Below are 23,285 nucleotides of genomic sequence, written 5' to 3' on the forward strand. Positions count from 1 at the left end.
GTAATGGATCCTCTAAGAAAAAAAAAATGATAAAAATATAATGCAACTTTCTTTTTTTTGCAGTTCCATTTAAAGGCCATCCATCTCTTACATGGCAAACTCCCTTAAGCAGCAGCACTCTGAACAACTGCAACTTGTAGAACATTAATGAGCATCAACTCTTTAAGATTAATTCTTCATTATGTGTTGTAAGCCAAGATACATCCAACAGATCAAGTAAACTTACTATCCTTTAACTACTTCAACCCTGCTGTCAGATGTGTTAAAAGCGTGCAGACTACATCTCTACAAAAAATAAACTATGCTACCAGGTGGCTATCCTTGTAAAAATGCACAGAAGTTAACTTGGCAAACATCTTGTTGAATCTTATTTCTGAAAGCATGATGCTAACAAGCTTTCATAAGGACTCAGCTAATTGCCAATGCAAAACATAGGTTCTGGGTCCACAACGATTAAAGCAGTGCTTCCTTTCCTAGCATGTCATAATTTGTCATAGCCTAGTATTTCACGATAAAGCGGGGGCAAAGACTCCACAAGTGTGCCCGCATTGCTGATGTTCCTGTAATAGTGTTTGTATAAAAGATGTCTTGGTGTAATTGTAAGCTACACGTCTGCTACAAGCTGCATCTTCCTTTTACACAGTCTGCACTGAACAAACTTATCTTTCACAGCTATATACTGACTTTGCTTTGTTGATTTTAGAACTTGATTTGCATTCTGCTCTTCCTCTCTTTTGCAACTCATCTCCCCTGGACCAGCTGCAATATTACCTGAAATGAAAAGGAGAAAGTTTCAAGGATGAACCAGGGGTTAATGAGAAGGTACAGAACACTAATATTCTGAGTCTGAGGATCTCCTCCCTCCCCAAATACAACAGGGGACAAAAAGGACACTTACAACTACTTATGCAAGTTTTGCTTTCCAGTAGATGCTTACATCTCTTTCACTTGCACACAGTTCAAAAATAAAGCCTTTCCCAGATCACTAATGCTCCTCTATTGACAGGAAATGAGGCAAGATGGTGGCTCTGCAAGAGGAGAAAGTTCACTAGTGCATTCACTGAAGCTGGGTCAGAAGTGGTTCAGCAGCAGAAGGGAAGACTTTCTCTTTGCATAAAGATACCTTGGGGACTTTGCTGTTCTGCTATCTGTGCTGCAAAACCCGCAACAGAGCTGCTTCATCCTGCAGTCTTTAATTGCAGCTGGTTTTAAGAACCCACAGCTCACAGAAGTGGCTACTTCAGGCCCCCCCTTGCTAAACCTCAGGAATATCCCACCCCTCCTGCCCTCTCTTTCCCCCAAGCCTGCCAGTCGATATTAAGTCAGGGCCATGCAGTGGTGTTACCCAGACATTACGGCTGCACTCAGAGTTTTTGTCGCCTTTCTTTTTTTAAAGTTTTCCTCCTGGAGCATAGGATAGACAGGAGGAGTTAGCTCTCTCTTCTGAAGCTGACCTGCCTGCAGCAAGAGGTGGCAGACATGAGGCATCTGCACCACTTTCTGGATTGCTAGAGAGTAGAGGGAGGAAGAAGCCAGGAAAATAATCTTCTGCTGAAGCCTGGATTCTCTCCCTTCAGCTCAGCTGAGGCTCTGACCTTTCAATCTGCAGCAACTGCAGACAAGAGACTCTGAAAATGGCTGGAGGCAAGGTTCTTGGAAGTATGGATGAGCAGGAAAGTTTTCCTAAAATATACCAAGTTAGCATTTGTTGTTCCAGAGTAAAATGTTTTTTCTCCTTAAGTTTCTGTAAGATGGAAAACATCCCCTGCCCCCAAACAATACCCAGTTCTGCAACCTGTGTTGTCCACAGCACAGCCGACAGCTGGAATTCAGACCAAGTTTTGGAATAAGAGATTGCAAGTTTCCACTCCCTGCCACAGGACCTTGTTCAGAAACGCGAGCTTCAGTCTGGCAGACTAGCTGAACAGCAGGCACGTGGGAGGAAGGAAGTCTCTGTGGTTTTAAACAAAAATTCTCTTCCGATTTTAGAATTCTTTCTTGTAAGAGGTTTTAATGAAACTATTCTTTTGCCCAAGTTGAAACATTCTTCCTTGGGAAATTTCATCAAATTATTTCCCTGCCTCTACTCAACGGGTGATATTTTCCCAGTATGCGGAAGGAAAAAACTTACTCAGAGTGCTTACCTTCCTCCTTCTCCTGATACTGATTCAAGACAGATCTTGAGGATCTGGCATCCTGGTTAATCAATCTCTGTATGAATGCTTCCACAAAGAATTTGTCCATGTGCTACTGAATCCTCACTGTGTTTATCATAGGCTATACAGCCTGTGCTTTTGGGGACAGGATACTCTACGATTCTCTCCCATTCAGTAATGGGAACTGCTGAACATCCTAATCTAGAGGAAAATTGCAATAAGGTACTTTAAAATTAAAAACAAAAAAAACCCAGAAAGATTAGCAGTGATTTTCACCTGTGCTCTCAACCCAGAGCAAAGCCTGGAGCCCCAGCAGAGAACTCCACCTACCTCAGCTCAAACCATGTCAGAACCTCCATGTTGATACTGAAACCAGGGCCAAAATCCAGGTTAATCTAGTTAAGAACCCAGGTTACCTGAAGTTCGGGCATACCTGGTGCAGTAAATAATCTGTGGCCAACTTAGTTTTCGTATCTTGTTGCTTGCTACTTTAAACAATTGAAGTTTGAGCCCTTTAGAGTCCTAAATATTATTTTAACTATTACAGATTTAGAGCAGTAGGCAAAGAAATTCAGATTCATTTTCTAATGAGTGTTTGTTTCCTCTTCATGGACCTACAGAATCGCCCAGCTTCATTCACTCAAAAATCATATTTAAATAAAATCATGACGATTCTGATTTTCAAGCTAATCAGGTTGCACATCAGACTTCTTTCTGAAGCTAAGGGGACTAGAAAAATGATATTTTTTCCAAATGAAAATCAGAGTTCTCACATAATCCTACCATTGCAGAATGCTGGAGGCTTGCCACAGACCTAAGTTGGAGATGCTAACACTGCAAAATGATACCAATAGTTTAATATAGTACAACACATATCATTTTTATTGTTACACAGTAAATCAACTTCATCAACAAATATTATGAAGAGTAAGCTCACCATTCGAATGGCACAGTATAATGCTAATAGCTTTCTGTATTTAACATTATATGTGTATTTTATATATACACAGTGATTTAGCAGTAGAGGAGTAAAACAATGGCCCTGTTAAACCACACTGCCACGATTAGTTTTAAAGCATTACAGGTTATTCCACTGGTACCAGACTAACTCTCTGCATGAGATGAACTGACAACAGTTCACCGTGGCATACAGCTGATCTTTTGACAAAAAGAAGCTTGCTTTAACCACTGCTGTGTTTAACAAAGACATGCACTTCGTAATGACTAACATTGGCCAGATTTGGTCAACTATAAGGAAGCCAGATTAAAAAAAAAAAAAAAAGTTTTGTTATCACTCTTTTAACCCATGCTACACAAGCCCACAGCTCCAAAGTACTTCAGGTAGCATTTACGCTAATGTTTGATTCTCAAAATATGATTTTAAAGGAGTGCAACTATTTTACACAGCTTGCTTTTGCTGTTTTTTCTTCACAGTGATACATTACATACGGGTCACTGTATTTCAAAGAAAAAAATATTACAGACAAAAATACCCCAGTTGGCTTTAAAAAATATATATGTAGCCTACAATGTGTGCACTTCTCATTAACTCAAAGCTCTGCAAAAAGTGTTTTACCACTTTAGAAACCAGATCAGAAGGACAACAGCTGATATAAACAAAAATCATTTCTAGATTTAGAAATAATTATAGCACAGAATCTAGCCATAACTGCATTCACAGTCTAAGTTTTAATGTCTGAATATTTGAAAAGAATCTGACATAGTGAGCACTGCAATGATAGCAGACAAGCTGAAATGAAGACAGACAAAGTTATTTATTTATAAAAATGGGTTTTATTTCTTCAGTACAAGGTAAACTACTATTGCAGTTTAAGACCAACAAAAAAGTTGGACAGCAAATTGCTTAACAGTCTCCTAAAGGCTGAAAAGAAGAAAATAATGAAAACTAAAAGTTAATGCAGTCTTTCAAGTATAACATCAAGAAAAAAATGGAACTATCCCTAACCTTATAGACTAAGTACCTCCACTGAAAATGCATTAAAATGCACATTTGCTAGGATACCATCTTACCTTGTTGAGAAATACGGGTTTCCAGAGACTCAAGTATTCAACAGACTCTTTGGCCTGCTGGTATCAGAAAACTGCTTACTATATATAAAATCCTTTGGAGTCAGGCATCCTGACAAACATCCGTTTCTTTATATTTTGCATCACAATTCTGCATTCCAACTTCGACCAGCCCAATGCCAATTTCAAAGCCATTTTTTGAACAGTTTACTCATATATCTTTGCACAAAATGGGAACCAGGAAATGCAATGGTACAGGAAGATAACACAGCCTTTATGTTTAAAAAGTTAGCAGTGTTAGTAATCTTCATAAAAATGTTAAGATTTACCAAATAGGAATGTATTTCACTTCTAAAACACTTGATTTTTTTTTGTTTAGGGTTTTTTGTTTGTTTGTTTGTTTTAAGAAAAGGACACCTGCACTAGTAAGGAAAGTGAATTTGCACTCACTTGTATTTATAAAAGCACATTCCTCAGTTTCTTATTTTTGAAGATCACAAGAATGTCTGTTTCATAATGCAATAATAATATGCACAGTTTAAAATATTTTCTATTACAAAATACAGTATACAAGAGGGTCAGGCCACCAAGGTATATTAATTGAATATATTCAAAAATGTTAGTGCTGAATCATGTAAAATCACATTTATTACATTGTATGATTGGATGGGAATTTTTACAACTGAAATGCTCCGTTTCATTGGGATCAAATGTATACAGTTTACTATTTTCAAGATACTTCAATAGAACTAGTGTATTTCAAAAGAAGCTTTAAAACATTTAAGCAGAGACACAGGTCACACCAGAACCTAATATCCACTGGAATAACTGGGGCATTAGAAAGGATTAAAGTACTAACAAGTGCATAATACCCAAATAGAAGGAGATGCTTTATCACATTTTGTCCAACATGGAAAAAATCCCACGAGAACATCAAATTAAAGAACTTTTATGCTCCAAATTACTCTTTAACAATTCATCCCCTAAAGCTAAAATTAATCTGAAAGTACATAGTATGTCAGATCATCTTAATTAAAAAAAGGGGGGCAAAAAAGCCAAAACCATACACCCCAAACCTAAGCCTATCTGCAATATTAACTGCAAGGCAATATAGTGTAAAGTTGCAAGATACAAAACTTCTGCAGAAACTTCATAACTAATTAGCATGCTGCGACCATTTTGTTTAAGATCTACGCAATCAATTACCAAAGTAATTTAAATCCTTTAAAAAATCCACATTGCTTCTTCTCAAAGTCAAAACACTTGTTTTGGAAAGAATTCAATCTGCTTTAAGAATATGCACACTGATCTGCCCTTTCCCTCTTGAGATACGGTGGGGTTAATATTTCAGTGCAGAAGAATTTAGTGTCTTGGATTTCTGAAGTGTATCAGTCTTAAACATGCACGTCTTATATTTGAAACTACATGCCAAACAGCATCTTAAGCATTAAGCTAGGAAATTTAAGGTTGTATCTCAGTCTACACAGGAACCAGTGGTAACTTTAAGAGGCTACATAAAAAAAATCTATAAATAAAATTAGGAAAAAAGTCTGTTCAATCTGTACAGAAAGCAAATGGATAAGAAAATGAAATCAGGAATTAAGTATTTCTATAAAGAATGTCATGTATTTTTTCTAGGAATACATATGACAAGTATATACAACTTTAAATTTGCAATTATCCACGTACAACTAGGGAAAACATTTACAAGGATTTGGGTATGCAACTAAACAATCAGATAAAAAAAACAATAGAATAACTAAGCCTCACCAGTCTAAAAGAAACAAAAATAGAGAACATCCACTCCTAAAAACCCCCCAACAACCTAACACCTTAATTTAATAAGGTATCTTGTTAACACAGAAAATGGAAGAGCTATCCAAACTCTTAAGTCACGTTCTAAATAAATTTGAAGAAGTTCTGACAAACATATTTTTCATAATGCAATCAGAACTTAAATTATTGGCACAGAAAGCAGAAAGGAACGAAAGGATTGGGGGGGGGGGGGGAACGCACATCTTCCAAAATTTTTTGTTCTTCTTTTGAAGAAGTGTTTTTGACCTGTCAAAATATTTATTCCAGAAGAAACTTTACTTCTTTTTTGAAAACAATACATTTATTCTTTTTTTAAAGCAACCCTACTTTTTCTTACCCTACTGTAAAACAACTTTTGTTGCTCAAGTACCAATCCCTCCCCCCAAATCACTACTTCTTGGTTTTGTCTTTCAAGAAAAGATGAAGGACATAGCCTTATACTACTATTTTCAACATCACTCGTAAAGGCAAAAAAAACCAAAACAAAACAACCCACAATATTTAAAAGAAAAATCAAATTTTTCCTCATTGACTGTGTTGTCCTTTAATCAGCAGGAGATGAAATACAACTGGATATAAAAGACCACAGCAGGAGCCATCAAGGCATCGGCACCAGTCAGTAAATTAACAAACTGCTACTTCCTGACAGCGCGCAGGAAATTGTCAGTAACATCTAATAAACCAAAACCTGGTAAAAATTCTATTACAGATCCAGTTACACATCATGTGTATTAGACATATTCCTTTTTGGTGTCTATCAGGGTCTTTGGATTGTTTCTGTACATATTTTTTTGTTTCTTTAAAAAAATCTAACAAATGAAACTCACAATAAAGAGAGAATTATTTAAATCACCAAGACAATACATCCATCAGTTCAAACTAAATCTCCAGAAAACAGGCAGAAATAAGGGGCTTCATACTGGGACCTCACCTCTCAAGCCACACCGATCTCTCAGTTTAACTTATGCTGCATTCTCCCTGCTATTTCCATTGCCAGCAATGGAAATCTGTATATGAAGGAGAAATTACACCCTATGTAAAACAGCAACAGTCTCCTTAATCTACTTCAATGTTTAGTAAAATATCAGTTCCTGCATAAAATGCTTTTAAATTTATTTTTTTATTTTAAGATTTGTCTATGCAGTGGAGTAATACTTACCTGCTGCCCCTTCAGTATTAGCTATTCCCCATGTAACAGCTATAGGCAGGTTTTTCTTCCCTTAAACTTATTACAGGCAGCAGTGAACAATGTTTTTAAGTAAAAAAAATTACAACAGTACTGTTTGTAACCAACACCTATTCACAAAAAGCAGGAAATTAGTCATGACTTCTTTGATACAACTTTCAGTTTACAAAATTTTAAAAGGCAGTTTTCATTTTTTAAACAGGATTAAACAAACATTTCAAATATTTTCTCAGTAGTAAATAGTTCAATAAACACCAGTGATCCCATGCATGAGAACTTGAGGTACACAATTTAAGAAAAAAAAAAAGTGTTGGGGGGGGGGTCTGAAGCTGGTAGCCAAGTCCAACAGTATCAGCCTGTCTGCAGGAAATTGGGCTGAACGATAGATGACAAAAATATTAGAGCATTTCAGACTTAGGCAAAACTTTTGCAGTTGCACAGGCTACTGGTCCCAACTCAGTAAAGCATAAAATCATTTGCTTATGCAAGTAAAATATTTAAAGCATATGTTTACTTTCCTTAAACTCTACGGCATTTAAGCATATGCTCTAAATGCTTTGGAAAACCAAATGGATTGAAGTGCTTTTCTGAACAGGGTAACATATTTTAGGACAACTGTAAAATCTTCAAAGTCAGTAAGAAAAGAAATCAAGAGCTGCCCTAGAGTTGCCTCTTAAAGCCATCTGAGGTCTTGAAACTTAACTCAAAACATTTAGCACAGCTATATGAATAAGTGAAAACTCTGAAAATAAATGTGTTACACAGTGATTTACAATACACTTTAGGAGGGAGCCTTTGTGCAAGGCTGCCAGAAGCAGTTTTCGCAAACTATGCAAATATTCTATTCAAGTGTATTTCACACTTAATGGCATTTAAAATAAATTATTGTAATTTGAATTTAACTTCCATTCTAAGCTCCAACAACTTGTTTTTAGGTAAATTTACAAAACCTCATCTGACAGATTTAATTAGTGCCACTTTTTGCTAAGACATTAAAGTATTGCCCATCACTGAACAAGGACACACAAGTGTACCTTCTCTCTTAAATGTATGTGTGAATAAACCCCAAAGTGTTAAGAAAATACCAAACCCATTACTCTGAAAAAAATGGAAACAACTGGTTTCTTCTGTCACATTTCTAATATACAACTATGTACAGACTGTCTAGGGCCTGGGGGAGGGGGAAGAGAGGGAAGGGGGGAAAAAAAAAAAAAAAGGCAAACAAACCCCCCCACACAAAGCACTATTACTATAAAACTGTAAACAACTGCAGTTTTTTTTTTTAAGCTAACCTTCCCACCCCTCAATATAAACAGTTTAAGTCAATATAAACTGTAGTGTCAATCAAGATCAAAGTTGTACAAGAGATACAACTTTCAGTTTGTTAAAATCACGAACCTGGGACCACCTCTCCTCTAAACAGTTTGCACCGAAGAACTGCAGTTCTTACAGTTTTATGTAATTTAGCAAATTCACAAGCCGCCTAGGTAAAAACTGCTAGAAAGCAAAATAGCATTAAAGACTTTACGCACACCTGTTTTCATATCAAAATTGAATGTCTGAGAGCAACATTAGTATGTTTAACTCACTGAATGCAAGATTAGATTGAGGCATTATGCAAGAACTATTGCAATGTTTTTAAAGACAGCATGAATGTTTTCATTGTAACATTATCTTTAAATATTGCTGAACATAAGACTTTCCCTGAGGTGTAAACATCAAATAACTTGAACAGCTTTACACATCAGCCCCATTAAACAGTTTATTACAACACTACATCTACTGTAATCAAAGTGGTGCTGTGTACAGACATTATCATATGAACATTTTAACAAGAACAAACTACTATAAAAACAAGCATTTACTTGACTTTTTCCAATTGCTTGCACATTATAATTGCCAAATGTATATAACCAGTAATAAAGTTGCAAAAGCTATAAGGTTTAAATCACACAGGTTTCCCTCAAATAAAACAGTTAAGCAACATAAAAAAGTAAAAGAGCTACTGGTTACCATGTATGCAGATTTGCTTTATTCAGATCTATTCCTGTTCATTTTATCCATGAATCCTTACAGGCTCAGTTCAATCACATGAAGCAAACTGCTGGACAAGCATCTTTCCTTGAAGACTGTTTCTTCTCTTGCACGCCGTTCCTCTTCCTTCAGCTGTAATGTGTCAAAATTTGTGATGTAGATTTTGCTAGTCCCCATAATACACAGAAAAATGTTGGCTTATCTATACATACACAAGTCGTGCATCTACTTCACCATAATGTAATCTAACACAAAATACCTGGAAGCAGTAGCTACTTGTTTGTGTGAGAAATTGTTTTATAATACAATAGTTAAAAATAAAATTAATGTTGTTGTACAACAAAGTTGAAAGAATATAAAATTAACAATTAAAGCATTGAACTATAAAGGAAGAAATAGCTACTGTTTCTGTGATTGATGGAAACATTTATAAAGGACATTTCCTAAAGTATGCATTCTGCAAGAGTAAATGAAAAAGCGCGTAAGATAATTTTGCCACAACTAGATCTCTCCTTTACATGTTTGCCTGCCCACTTACAGTTTTAAACTGATTTATTTGACATTTAAATAATGCACTGATTATAAAATGAAGTGGATGGCTTACAGCTCAGTAACATTTGAAAGTGCACAGAATCTGATACCAATACTCAAAGATTTTCAGACTAGTGGCAAGCAGTATGGGCTTCACATCTAAAAGTACACTCTCAAATTTTAGTCACAAGAACCCAGTTTTCAAATAGTACAATATAGATTTGCAGGTTTTCTCACCTACTTTCCCTAGAAAAATCCCCAAACCGTACTTCCTACTCTCATCTATTTTGGCAAATTATGAACCACACCATTCAAAGATAATTATTCTAAGAGTTCACAAAATACTTGGGATGGTATAATTCCATACACTGTATTTCAGTTGAATTCCATTACAAAACATAATTAGTTAGCTTCATTTCATTAATAATTCACAATTTCAACATTCAATAATTTCAAAATAATTTAAATCAAATTATATAAAAAGCCAACACATTAAACTGTTCATTTGAAAAACAGACATTTAGAGGAGCAATTTCATGAACATACGCCAGTACACAGCTGTCAAAGATCCTTTTACTATTACAGTGATTCAAAACAGTTTGGAAACGAAGTAATCAATTTTTGTATGAACAACTGACATTCTTCTTCCTTTCCTCAAAATGACCATTATTAACAACATTAAAATAGGTATAGCCAAGAAGTTTAGGCTCTATATACTACATTGTGTGCATAAATTAATCCAAATTTGAAGCAGTGACTGGAATTTCTTTTCTCATTCACAAACTTTCCTCTCAAGTGATGAATGTATTGACCAGTAACTGCTCTTGGTGAAATTCCTTCCCAAAAGACCAAAATCTCCCAAGGTGCTTTTAAAACTTAACTTTTCAGTAGCAAAGTGAGGAGGTGCTGTGCTCACAAAAGGACGTATTTAGAGTTGCAAGCTAAGTCAGCACAGACAGACAGGGGAGAGTCTCAGTTTTTCAGTGGCGCAAAGTAGTATCTGACAGCTGTGAGACCGTGTGTCAGAATTTGCTGCTCTCATAATACAATTGCTGCGGCAAGAATCATGGATCTTTATTATTTCTATGGCAACAGTTACCAGATCCAGAGCACCATATATGTGATTTATAATACTAGCATAAGAAAGCTTCAGTTCCTGGGAATAATTTGCTAGATTTGTAAGGGTAATTATGGAACTACAGGAACTTTAAAGAATGCATGATAAACTGCACTGAGGATCAATGCTTTTCAATATAGGGATTTTCAGATGGTCAGCATCACACTGAACCTTCATTTTACCAAAATGTTACCCGTTAAAATCCCCCAAAGTGGTATAAGTTTTGGTTCCAAGTATTCTGCCACTGTAGTTTGGCAAAATGAGAAAACTAATGTAGTTCCAAAAGGAAGAAATAAAACCGTATGGATTATACCTTCATATTCACCACTTTTCAGTATTCTACAAGGAAGTAGAATATTGAATTAAGAAACAACTTAAAAAAAAGGGGGGGGGGAAATAACATTAAAGCTCTAGTTAATGCTTCTTGGCAAAGCTCTTTTCTGTCTGCCTAAAGTTAATTTGAGCTATCTGTCCCAAGCATAGGTTAGATTTGTACAGTTTAACAACACACAGCAAACAGTTTCTCAGCATTGCTAATAAAATCCAAATTTCAGACTTATCTGTTAAATAGTTCTTTCGCAGTTTAAAATTTAGTATTTTATGCCAGAACATTTCATAAATGAAATCCCAGAATTTTAACTTAAGTGAGCAAACATTTTTATATTTAAGCAAGATGCAACTTGAGCACTGGTTTTCACACTCGAAGACAGAATCTTACAACAGAAACCCCACAGAGAAAGAGAGAGAGAGAGATATTTAAAGCACCTTGCAGTAGCAACTCTTAACTTCTTTTGTTTAATTCTGATCATCCAAATATGCATATGAAAGCTTTAAACAGCTTTCAAAGTCTGAAAATTCTACAATAATTTAAAGCTGCATGTGCACATGTCCTTTAAGTTTAGGTAAAATAGCGTAATAATTTATCTGATATTTTCAGGAATTGTATTCAGTCTCCCAACACATTCGCACTTGAGCAAGATGAATGACACATATTTGTCATTATATCCTAATCGCTCCTAAGAATGACTTACGTAATTCTTTTTATTCTATAAATAAAAAAAAGTTTACACAAAGCAAAAAAAAAAAAAACAAAAACAAAAAACCACCCTACATCTTCATGGCCAAAGTTCTTTTTAACCCAACCTAAGTTCCAGAATGTCACAGACCTCCAAATAACAAGATGGTTTAGCTACAACACAGTGAGAGGAAGCAGTTCCAAGCCTGACTCTGCATTTGTCTTTCTACATGTAAGTTAGGATACATTCTCAGTTTCTGTTCATTTACAAACCACTATTCTTTCACCACTAGCACTTTCCATTTGTTCCCTTTCTTCTATTACTACCGTACTTACCTGATATCTTTGCTCAATCTTATAACGTATAATTCAGAACAGAACAATTTCCTACACCACAAAAATTTATACAGGGAAAAAAAAAGTATATTCCCAAACTACAGTTTCATTCATAATATGCCTTCTCCTATCATCCCAGCTTGTCTATTCACCGAAAGTAACTGATGAACACATAGGTGTGTTCAGAAAAAAAACTAGATTTTAGTTCACAAATTAAAAAGCTGTGAGGTAGGTAAGTATCTTTAACATTAATATATGAGGAAGACACAAGAAGGTAGATCAGGCCGCCACAGGAAAACATAAAATGAAGAGCTCTCATTTCTCTTTTTTAAAAATAAGAAATGTTAGTTCTCAAACCACAATGAGCAAAAGGAAAAAAAATAACTGAATTTGTAAATTCTTTGGAGAACACTATCAATCCAACATTTATACATGCTAGAAACTTCTCGTTGTTTCAAATGTTATACAGCCTCGAAGACAAGTTTCTTGGGGAACTTTTATAGAGCTCAATTTTGTCCAAACTACCAGCTTCACAAAAAAAAGGGAAAAAGGCACAGGATGTGGGGAATATAAAAATACAGATGTGTCTTAAAACACCTCATAAGACAACAAAACTACAGCAACGTGTTCATGGAAAAAAAGTAGTAAGTTACATAGTTATACATTTGAAAATAAGCAATAGCATAAGATCTTTTGGTTCATTTGTTTTTGAAATCATTCTATCACCCCTCAAGAAAATGAGAGATGTCACTAAACATTTACAAGAAGCAAACAACAAACAACATGCTTCTATAAAGCACCAAAGTAGCCATAAAATAAGACTTAAGAAGCACATGAAACAGTGGCACTGCTTATCTTTTCACTCCTCTACAGAGGGTTTCAAATACTGAACCAGATGCACAAAGCATTTCTCATCTGGTGAGTGCTAGATGTAGTAAAAAAGTGCCAAACACTCTGATAAGAGTTTGGGGAAAAATAAATATAATATGCTGCATTCTGTAGAAGTGGTGATTTTTTTTCAGCCCCACAGAAATGCTTCCTCAAAAACACACATTTTAAAAGAGAGACATTAGGTAAAAAATGTTCATAATAGCTTAATAATAACGAGATCTGAAATAGTTCCAGACAGCTATATACTCCTCGTTCTTGAACGATGCACCATGATTCACCTAAAATCCAGCTATTAACTAGAAGCTTATTATTAAAACAATTACAAAATAGACTTTTTCCTATTAATTTACAAGGTTTCTTAAAAGGCTAATTTATTTTCATACTTCGCTTACTGGTTATGTGGTTGCTAATACACTGTTACAGGCCAGTTCCTATTTATACAGACAAAAATATAATGAATGTTATTAATACTATCAAGTACCATTCCCCTCCTGACACCAAAAAAATGCCACTGTGTCAGTTCTTAAACCACTCCAAAGCTCAAAACTATTTCAGGGATAGATGAAAGCACATTTTGAAGAAGAGTATGAGCCTCAGAAGTACATTTGACTTTACATGATTTTGCTTACAGTGGTTTGAGAGCAGAAAAATCAGAGAAAAGCCATGAAATACGGAATACAAAGTCTACATACATATCAGCTGTTACAATGTTAGTGTAGTTTTTCTTTGCAATTCAGTCCAAATCCATTTTAAATAGAAAATAATCAATTGACCCAATAACAAAAACACAAAATGAAAAGCTTAACATTCAGTAGTTATAGAAATTCAGACAAATTAAGATTGGGACAATGTATCAGCTAAAATACATCACTGAAATATCAGTTAAACTAAAAAAGCTGCCTAAAAAAAGTCAGGGCTCATTCTGATAAAGTTATATTACTATTCTGTTTGTACACATTCATTTTACTATTAATGCTTCTAAATATGATTCTATCAGATTTTTTTTGACTCCTACAGGCTGGACATTTGTCTTTTTTTTTTTTTTAACATCAGTAAGTCTTTCTACTAGCAAAGGCAAGATGTTTCAAGGAAACATTCAGTTTACAGTTATTTTGAAGAATGTATTCTCAATGTATATGAAAGCTTTACTCAAGTGAAGGCACACAACAATCTTGTGACAATGTAATTTTAAATAATAAAGTGTACAAACAGAAGTGTAAATACCTGCTATGGTACATCTGATTTTTTTTTTTTTGAGAGAAAGTTTTATAGAACACATTTAATAATTTATTCCAATTTAATCCATCTCTATAAATGTAAGTAAATACAATACAAACTGAATTTCACTGTACACAAAAAATGTTCACAATGAACTTTTAAAACCCTTCTAAACTAGATGTGTAACACTTTTTTTTAAATATGCCAATACAGTTTCACAGTTACGACTATAGGTACACACAGAAATAAGAGGTATAGGTGCCATTCAAGGGATGCAGGCACACAGGCAAACCCAAGTTATCTGGTAAAACACAGTGATATGGGGAGCAGCTCCTTTCAGCACTGCTGTTATTTATCAAATGACTGAGATTGTTAAATCAGTTTATGAATATTAAGCAATGTAAAGAACAAAACAAAAAAAATGTATGGTGACATACATCTTGGTGAAAATGAAACATACAAACCAGAAGATCACCGTATTTTTTATATGTGTGTATATATATATATATATAAACAAAACTACAAAAAAGTCCTCCTTCATTAAGACAGTAACACAACAAAATGTTTACAACTTATCTTTTCAAAAATACCAAATGCTTTCATTTACACACAGAATACTAAATTTGCCCTTTAATCAAGTTCTTATGACCTATTTTCTTCTTTGTGCAAGGGAATCTTATCTATACAACTCCTCCGAAAAAAGTGAAGTCCCAGCATACAACAAAGTTGAAGGAAGTTGCATATGTAAATCCCACCTGAACTGAGACTGAAATCACAGTCTCACAACAGGATTAAAATTCATTTTAAAATTGTGTTTTGGTAATTATAAAATGCAACCTAATGACATTGGATATGTTTTCGGGGGGGGGGGGGGGGAATCTGTACTTGGCACAGAAACTCCACACCTACATACATAACAGTCTACATATACAAAAATTAAAGCTTTATTAACAAAGCATGTCAAGGGTAAAAAAAAAAAAAAAGAACTTAAATTCCAAACTATGAACAATTTTTAGTATAGTTTGCTCTTTTCCAACAGAAGTAAAAAACTCTGGAAATGCATCCATAGTTCAGCTCAATGATTACCTCCTATTAATTCCAACTATTGGCAAATATCACAAAATCCAATTCAACAAAAGAAACTACATTTACTTTTGTTAAATCTGTATTTTTATGTTCTGACATTTTACAATTAAGGACCACAGTTTTTTTTTTTTTTTTAAGGAAATTCCAGAAATATTTTTACCAAGCCATTTTTTATAACAAAAGTGGCATTAAGAGATATATACTACTGCCAGCTTTATTTCAGCTGCCATGTTTCACCTTCCTATTTAAGCCTTTGACTCTCCTTTTCTTGGTCCATTACTGCTTTACATGTCCCCTGTTAGCATATGAACCCAAAACAGCATCCCACGTAACACTGAATAGGCTAGAGTGTTTGGTATCACATTTTGTTCTCTCCAGGACTCAGTGCCACAAAAGCCTACTATGAAAAACTGACATTCAATTGATACAAAATTATAGGTCTATTTTTACTTAGGAATATAGTTTATATGATTTCTAGAAAGTTTTGCTTTATTTAACTTCTGCAAATGAGTTTCCATGAGTAAGTGCCACATGCAAATCAGGAAACCAAATGTGAAGGTAAACATAAGAAATGAAGTTAGGCAGACAAGCAAGTCTGCTGAATTTCAATTTTAATGTAGTTTTAGCAGAGAATTCTCCTAAAAAGGGAAAAGACTACCTCAATGAAAGCACGAGGCAGGTTTTTATTCAAACTGTCAAATACAAGGAGTCACGAACAGTTCAAATTACTGATCCTCAAAATGGGACATTACATAATGTGATGAACGTTCCTATGTATTTTAAAGCCCTCAGTAGCACACTGAAAAAAGCATTATTCAGAGTGCTACCCTGTAGCTATCTAGATATTTAATGCATGCAAGACTGCAGATATATGAAATAAAAGAACACTTTAGCATGTGAACAATCAGAAAAGAACCAATCCTTGTGTCATACATTTGTTTATTAGTCTTCGGACAATGGCTTTACTATCAAATGGGTGGAGGGAATGAAAAAGTAGGGCAGTGGAGAGGAGAACAACCAACCATCAATCTAATTGAATATAATACCTGAATTTGGTTAAAAGATAAGAAAAAGGCAGAAAATACTGAGAGGTCACATTTCATAAATTGAAGAGCAAAGTCTGGCTACATTTCTTGGATCTGAGTAAAACTCACTGAAACCAATTAAAAAAAAATCTACTTGTGCAAGGGCTGCAACAATACATACATGTGTTCCCTACACTGCAATAATCCAGACATTACATATAAAGTGATAAATGCTGCAGTCCTTGCACGGGTTGATTTTTTATTTTAAAATACAAATGAAAATACAACCACAAATTTGGTATAATTTTCTAAGATTAGAGAGAAAGCAGACTTATGAGTCTGGCTTGCTGCTTTTTCAAGAATTGGTTTAATCCCCCTTCATAAGAAGTGCAACAGTTAATACCAACCACAGAAGATTAGAAAGAAGGCATGCAAACTGCAGAAGAAAGGAATCACACAAATACTCCCTCCCTCCCACAACCAGAGTTACCTGTCATTACTTACCTAAGCTTATTTCAGATGCTACAAGAAGAAAGTGATTCAGTACATACTGCTGGACCATTTAAACGCAGACATTAACTGTGTAAATAATCTCAAATCTAGAGTAGTTACTTTTAGTGAATCAGTAACAGTTAACTTCAAGAACATGAAACAAATGCTCACCTTCTCTAACGATGACGATATTCTCTCTCTCTGTCACGTTCTCTGTCGCGGTCTCTGTCACGGTCACGATGCCTCTCTCTTTCACGGCTTCTTTCCCGGTAATAGTCATCATGACGATCTCTGCTACGTGATTTGTGGCGTCTACTTTTTTCTCTTGACCTACTGTGGTCCCTCTCCCTGGATCGTTCACGTCTTCTAAAAGAAATTACTTCATTAAATTTTTCTTCAAACTACAAGCCATCTACATGTTGATTTTGTGATCAAAAAAAGGATATGAGAGAAATACCTGTTCACTGTGGTGCAGAAATGTTTTGGTATATAACATGAAAAAGATCTGGTATAGAAGGTGGTGGCTAAGAACTCAGTTACAGATAGTAAGGAGAAGTCATCCACTTCCTAATCTTCAAGGAAAAGTCAGAAAGCACGTGGACAGAATGGAGGACAAGATGGCTGAAATCAGCTGGAGGAATACACCATACCTCAAATGATCACTACAGTGTGGCTGCTAATTTGACTACTGAAAATTTGTGCCAGCAACAGCTATCTTTGTGCTTTTAATATTCAAGGTCAGCTGTACTACTGCTACAGTATCCAAACGTTCTATAGGCTCAATGTTTGGCCCGATTCTGAAAGGGGTGTTATTTAAGCTTTTAAGGAAATCTCTGATTTTTACTAGGTAGATGTCCATGAATTTCAGATCTACCTACTTTCAATTTTTACATTATATGGTAAAGGATAACAGGCAAAAACATTTTGCCCAACTTCTTCTCCATCTCAAGTGCGTTACTACTATGGCAAATGTGTAGAAAATTATTTTTAAGCAAAATGAAAATTGGTGCCATATACCTCAACTTTAATTTTCAATAGCAAACTATAATCAAAATTATGTACTGTACTGCTTAATTGATAAAGGAAAATTCTATTTTAATGTTTACGTACTGCAATAGTACCATGTAGAAAACAGATACTAATTAAAAATTAAACTTAGGGTATTCAGATTAGTTTTGAAAAGCAGGCTAACTAAAAGACAAATCACTTAGTTTTGGGAAACCAACATTTGTTTCTTTCACATATTTCTTGTGCAACTGAGCAGTCACTAAGCTTCTTACGTGACCCAGTCCCTCCTCTGTGAACCAGTCCTGCCCTACACCTTCCCTTTCAGTAAACAGTTGCAGATGGAAGAGGAAAGTTTTACCTGGATCCAGAACCATAAGACTTGGACTCAATTCCATGAAGGCAATCCTGAAGAGAGCTAATAAGTACTTTACAGCGATCATCAGCAGATACTTTGGACTGTTTAATTAAGGAAATCGCAGTTACCAAGGTCTCTATAGCACTTCCATAATCCCCTGAAAGTGATATAAAGTCATTATTAGAAAATTATGCAAATTAAAACAAAGATTTATCATCTGTAATAGTATTACCATTTGGAGTGTCTTCTCTTCAGCAGCCATCCAGATCATTTACTGTAGGACCAAATATTAAAATACTGTGCAGCTCAATAATCAGAAGGTATTCTCAAAAACTGAGTATAATACAAAATCAATCATAGGTTGTGCCTAAATTCAGTCTCACATCATAATAATTAGAAAAATGTGGCTTCAGGCTGCAAGTTTCTTAATAGGAAAACTATAAACTATCTCCAGTGATGTAGAATGGTAAACATTAATTGAGTTTTACTGACCAGCACTGGCATCTGATACAGCTCTTGAAATGGCACTGCTTGAGATCGCCCTATTTCTATTCATGATTTCTTCAAATTCTGCTTCACTTAGAGGTGTCCTGGCAGCATCCATTTCTCTGCAAGTAATAAAACTACTATTTAAAAAGGTCAGAAAAACTTATGAAGATAGCATTGCAGTTTTAACAACACAAGTTTGCAACTTTAAGCAAAGTGACAAACAGAAAAGAAAGCAGGATCTGTGTTTGGTTTTTGCTTTGTTAAGGACCATGTTACAGTACAAAATCCTGAAGGCTAAAAGAAAAAGGTAAAAAAAAACAAACAAAAACCAGTTAAGATATCTGCTATATAAACAGGCTTATTCTTGTTCAACCCATTTACTCTGAAGATTCAGCAGCACTTAATACTGTGCTTCACAAATATTTATTATTTTCATAAAATCCTTGAAGGTATGTAAGTAAATATACCAATTGAATGGATGTGGAAATGCACGTACATGGGTAATGCATTTTGAGCAAAATTAGAGATCATTTTTATAACAATACTGGAATTAGAACTATATGTTCCTGTTTCCCAGATTCCTGTGACCAGAATGCTATAACTTAGGAAAAGCAAATTTAGTCTATCATCTTTAAAACACTCTATTTTCTGAAAGACGCTTCAACATTTTACAGCTAATTTTATTTTTTTATGTTTCTGGTCAAGTTCAAGGTGCTCTGAATTTATCTCCAAACTGGTCATAGTAAGAAGGAAGGGGAATCCTTGTATTCTCATTACACTTTTTTCTTGATTTATTAGCTGCCTATACATGGTTTCCAAAGTAACGTAAGTTAACCTACACACAAAATTTCCCCAAAGTTTTGCAGTGTCCTATTAACAAGCCTCTGTACCATACAGAAAATCTGGAGGAATGTGTTAAAGACAAAAGTTGAGACTGTTAAACTGGCCCACTGCTTGATGATATTTCTAAAACAGTGTTAGTTCTTCTGGTAGAAAGAAAATGCAGAATGATAAGCAATGCTATCCTCTTAAGTGCAAGAAGTGGAACAAGATCCTACAGCCAGTTTAGCATAAGAGGAAATGTCTAAAAATTCATACCTCCCTGAGTTTTGAGTATTATTTTTCGTGTGCCTCCCATAGAATGGAATATGTATTTTTTCTCTTATGGACATGTTATTTCCAGTGAAACGCCTATGATATATAATTAATGACAATTTAAATAGTTATGGATGATAGTTTTAACATTATTAATGAAAATACTGGACAGCAAGCAAAGTGATACTGTCCTATTCCCACTCCTTCCCTCCCCAGCCATTCTGTAAACTGTGGACAACCTAGATTTTGTCTATCAAAATAAACTTATTTATTCTATTTCAGGCAAATAAGCCAAATGCTCGAGTTTCTACAGTTTCTGTACGAACATAATATGTACAAATGCTTGGGTTAAAAAAAAAAAAAACAACAACAACTTTGTGATTATGTGTAAAAGGAAGCATCAAGCAAAGTGTCTTTGCAGAAAAACAGCTTTATGAAAGAAGTCTTTCATACTAGGAGTAAAATCACAACTGAAAAATCCACATGTAACTACAAGCGTATTTCTTACAATTTATCCCAAAATGTTTTAAAGAATACAAATATAGTGAAAATTACGAAACAGCAGCAAGACAGAGATATTTGAAAGCACAGATGAAGATGTTTCAAAGAAGATCTGAAAAGTTTGACAAGTCAAGTCAGAGAGACCCGAAAACTCTGTCCTAGATCAGATTAACCATAGAAAAGGCTACTGCTACAAACACAGCAAGACTGTACCAAATAAGCAGAAGCAATTTGACAGCAAAGGAAGATAAAAGTCTTGGAGTAAATCCACACCTGTTTTTTGAGACTAAAAGACTAACTTTGAGTTGAATCCATCAAGAGAATGGGTTCCAGCAGAGCTGCTAAAAGATGAAAATGATACAGCCATAGATCTTGGTACTGCACTGTGCTCAACACATGTACATATTCAAAAAGGAAAACTCTAGAGCATTCTAACAAGACAGCTTGCAAGGCAAGATAACAAAGGTACAAATGAGAATTTCAAGTTGAGACAGAAGCATAACCACAAGCCACTGCATAAGAAGCTATGAGTAAGTTCGCAGATAGAACACATGGAATGACACCACCAAACATGAACAGTAAAGACAAACAGTTCAGAGATGAAAAGGGAAAATGAGAACAATAGGGTTGCATTTCAAGACTATCTTAATTCTACAAATATGTTTCTGAGATATGTTTCACTGAAAGAAGTGCAAAGGGGAAAGTTAGAAGCCTCATGGGATCCCTTCCAGCCTTATTTTCCATTATTTCTAAAAAGTTTGCTTTAAAAAGAAAAGAAAATCAAATGCTTCCTACAAGGAATGAAACCCGTTGCTATCAAACACATTACACCAAAAGCACTCACCTTCCAGGTGGCCCATAGTCACCTCTGTCATATGGTGGAGGTCGGCCATACGGATCTGTTGGAGGTGGGCCACGGCTGTCTGAAGTAGGTATGCCACTATTGGCGGGTGGGGGGAAGAAAGCTGGATTCACATGTGGTGCAGGCGGTGGGGCACCTGGAGGCGGCCCAGGGAGATGTGGAGGAGGAGCAAGAGTCAGGGGTGGCCCAAGAGGGCCAGGTGGACGAGGGGGAAATGGACCTGGAGGTGGAGGTGGACCCTGCTGAGGTGGTGGTGGACCTGGTGGTGGTCCATAGCCTGGAACTGGTGGTGGAGGGCCTGGAGGAAGCGGCCCAAGTGGAGGCTGACCAAAAGGCTGTCCTGGAAACAGAACTGGTGGTGGCGGACGGTCACCACGATTAGGAGGACCAGCTAATGGAGGAGGAAGGACCTGACCAGGAGGTGGAGGACCTGGTGGGCCTGGTGGACCTGGAGGACCTAAGGGTGGACGTGGGGGAGTTTGTCCAGCTAAAAAGAAAAAAAAAAAGAAAAAAAAAAGAAAAAAAAAAAGAAAAAGAAAAAAAGAGGGAAATAAAAGTCTTATTGAAATGATTAATTCTTTTTGTTTTTTAATCTCACTGAACAACGTGCAACTTGCACAAGGCATACATGGTCCCACTTTAGGGACAGGTAATTTGGTAAATTTTAAACAGTTACTTCACTATCGATATTCCAGAGAGAACACCATTAACTTGAAAACAAGTAAACAAGCAAAAAAAATTACTCAGTCACCTGCTATCGTTACCAAAAAACCCAAAGCTTACAAAACTAGAAAAGACTGCAGCCTACTAATATTTGCAGCTGGTCTTTCAGATGGGGCATAAAATAAAATATATATTAAAAATATGGAAAAAAACTCTGTTGGAGAAGGTCAGGGAAATGAAGTATCCAAACCTACCTTCAGATTACATCAATTAGTGGTTTTCCAATTTGACCATTCCTTTTGAGTGTTAGTAGACAATCTACTACAGAATGACCAGGTACTCATTAGTAGTTTTTTAATCTGCCCATTTCCCTTTCAGTGTTAGTAGACAATCTACTGCAGATTGACATTTATTAAAAAGACTTAATCTGAAATGAGAGCTTAACTGCAGTGCAAGTCCACTGCATGCTGGAGATTTGTCCCATAACAGGTCCCTGACTACACACAAACACCTCCTCCTCAAGTTAGAGGTATTCTAAGTGCCAGCTAACTGACCTGCCAGTGGGCATGAATCAAAGCTGAATTTCTGATGATGTGCAAACTAACAATGCAGTAAGAAATGCAATTATTTTATGCTGCTGGACAACTGATCTGCAACACAGACATTCTCACCCCACACAGCAAGCTAGAAATCTGAACTACAGTAAAGACAAATCTGTTTCCTAACATGATCTTCCTTAATTTTTTTCATGCTTTAAAAAAAATACATTGGTACACTATACAGAATGTCCCTAAAATGTGTTTATATCGCTATCAAATCTATTTATTCTTCTATTCCAACTCTTTTAGCACTTCAAAATAACCTTTGATGTTGGAAGTGGAATTCCCTATTTTGAACAGCAACAAAGAGATACTGGAGAATCCTACACCCCAGCTGTGAACATTCATTACAACATACTAACCAAATTACCTTGATTTCTTAATTCCCCAAATAAATATGCTGTATTCATACAAGAAAACGAAAATAAAACCAAAACCTCACATATTAATTATTTTACCTGGGAAAGGTGGTGGTGGCCCTCCTGGCCCTGCTGGTCCAGGGAATCTGTCTCCACCTGGAATAGCACCTGGAAAACGGCCTCGCCCTCTGTTACTAGGTGGAAATGCTGCACGTGAGCTTCCGCCTGGTGGACCAGCTTTACCTTCCCCAGACATCTGACCAGACTGTGTGGCTGCAATGGAAAGCAAAAGTTTAATTACATAATTCAAAATAGAATAAAGCTTTTCAATTCTTGGTCTAAAGTTTTATGCAGTGCTAAAGCACAATCTGAAACACCACTTTAATAACAGTACATAATGATTTTCTGAGCTTACAGAGAACTT

General features: G+C 35.6%; 1 protein-coding gene across 4 annotated transcripts in view; it reads right to left on the reverse strand.

Moving 5' to 3' along the window:
* Nucleotides 1–4,814: 4,814 nt before the first annotated feature.
* Nucleotides 4,815–23,285, reverse strand: part of CPSF6 (cleavage and polyadenylation specific factor 6) — a 32,855-nt gene continuing 14,384 nt past the window's right edge. The window contains exons 5-11 of one of the 4 annotated variants that reach the window (XM_067313586.1): nt 22,961–23,134; nt 21,223–21,727; nt 19,881–19,973; nt 18,786–18,901; nt 18,297–18,450; nt 17,102–17,296; nt 4,815–9,351 (exon numbers count right to left, since the gene is read on the reverse strand). In XM_067313586.1, coding sequence (XP_067169687.1) covers nt 17,107–17,296; nt 18,297–18,450; nt 18,786–18,901; nt 19,881–19,973; nt 21,223–21,727; nt 22,961–23,134 — 1,232 coding nt within the window. In that variant the 3' untranslated portion in view covers nt 4,815–9,351; nt 17,102–17,106. The remainder of the gene's footprint in view (nt 9,352–17,101; nt 17,297–18,296; nt 18,451–18,785; nt 18,902–19,880; nt 19,974–21,222; nt 21,728–22,960; nt 23,135–23,285) is intronic. The other 3 variants (XM_067313596.1, XM_067313601.1, XM_067313607.1) reach the window with 3 other exon arrangements.

This window comes from Apteryx mantelli, chromosome 1 (genome assembly GCF_036417845.1).
Source record: "Apteryx mantelli isolate bAptMan1 chromosome 1, bAptMan1.hap1, whole genome shotgun sequence".
Taxonomy (NCBI): Eukaryota; Metazoa; Chordata; class Aves; order Apterygiformes; family Apterygidae; genus Apteryx; species Apteryx mantelli.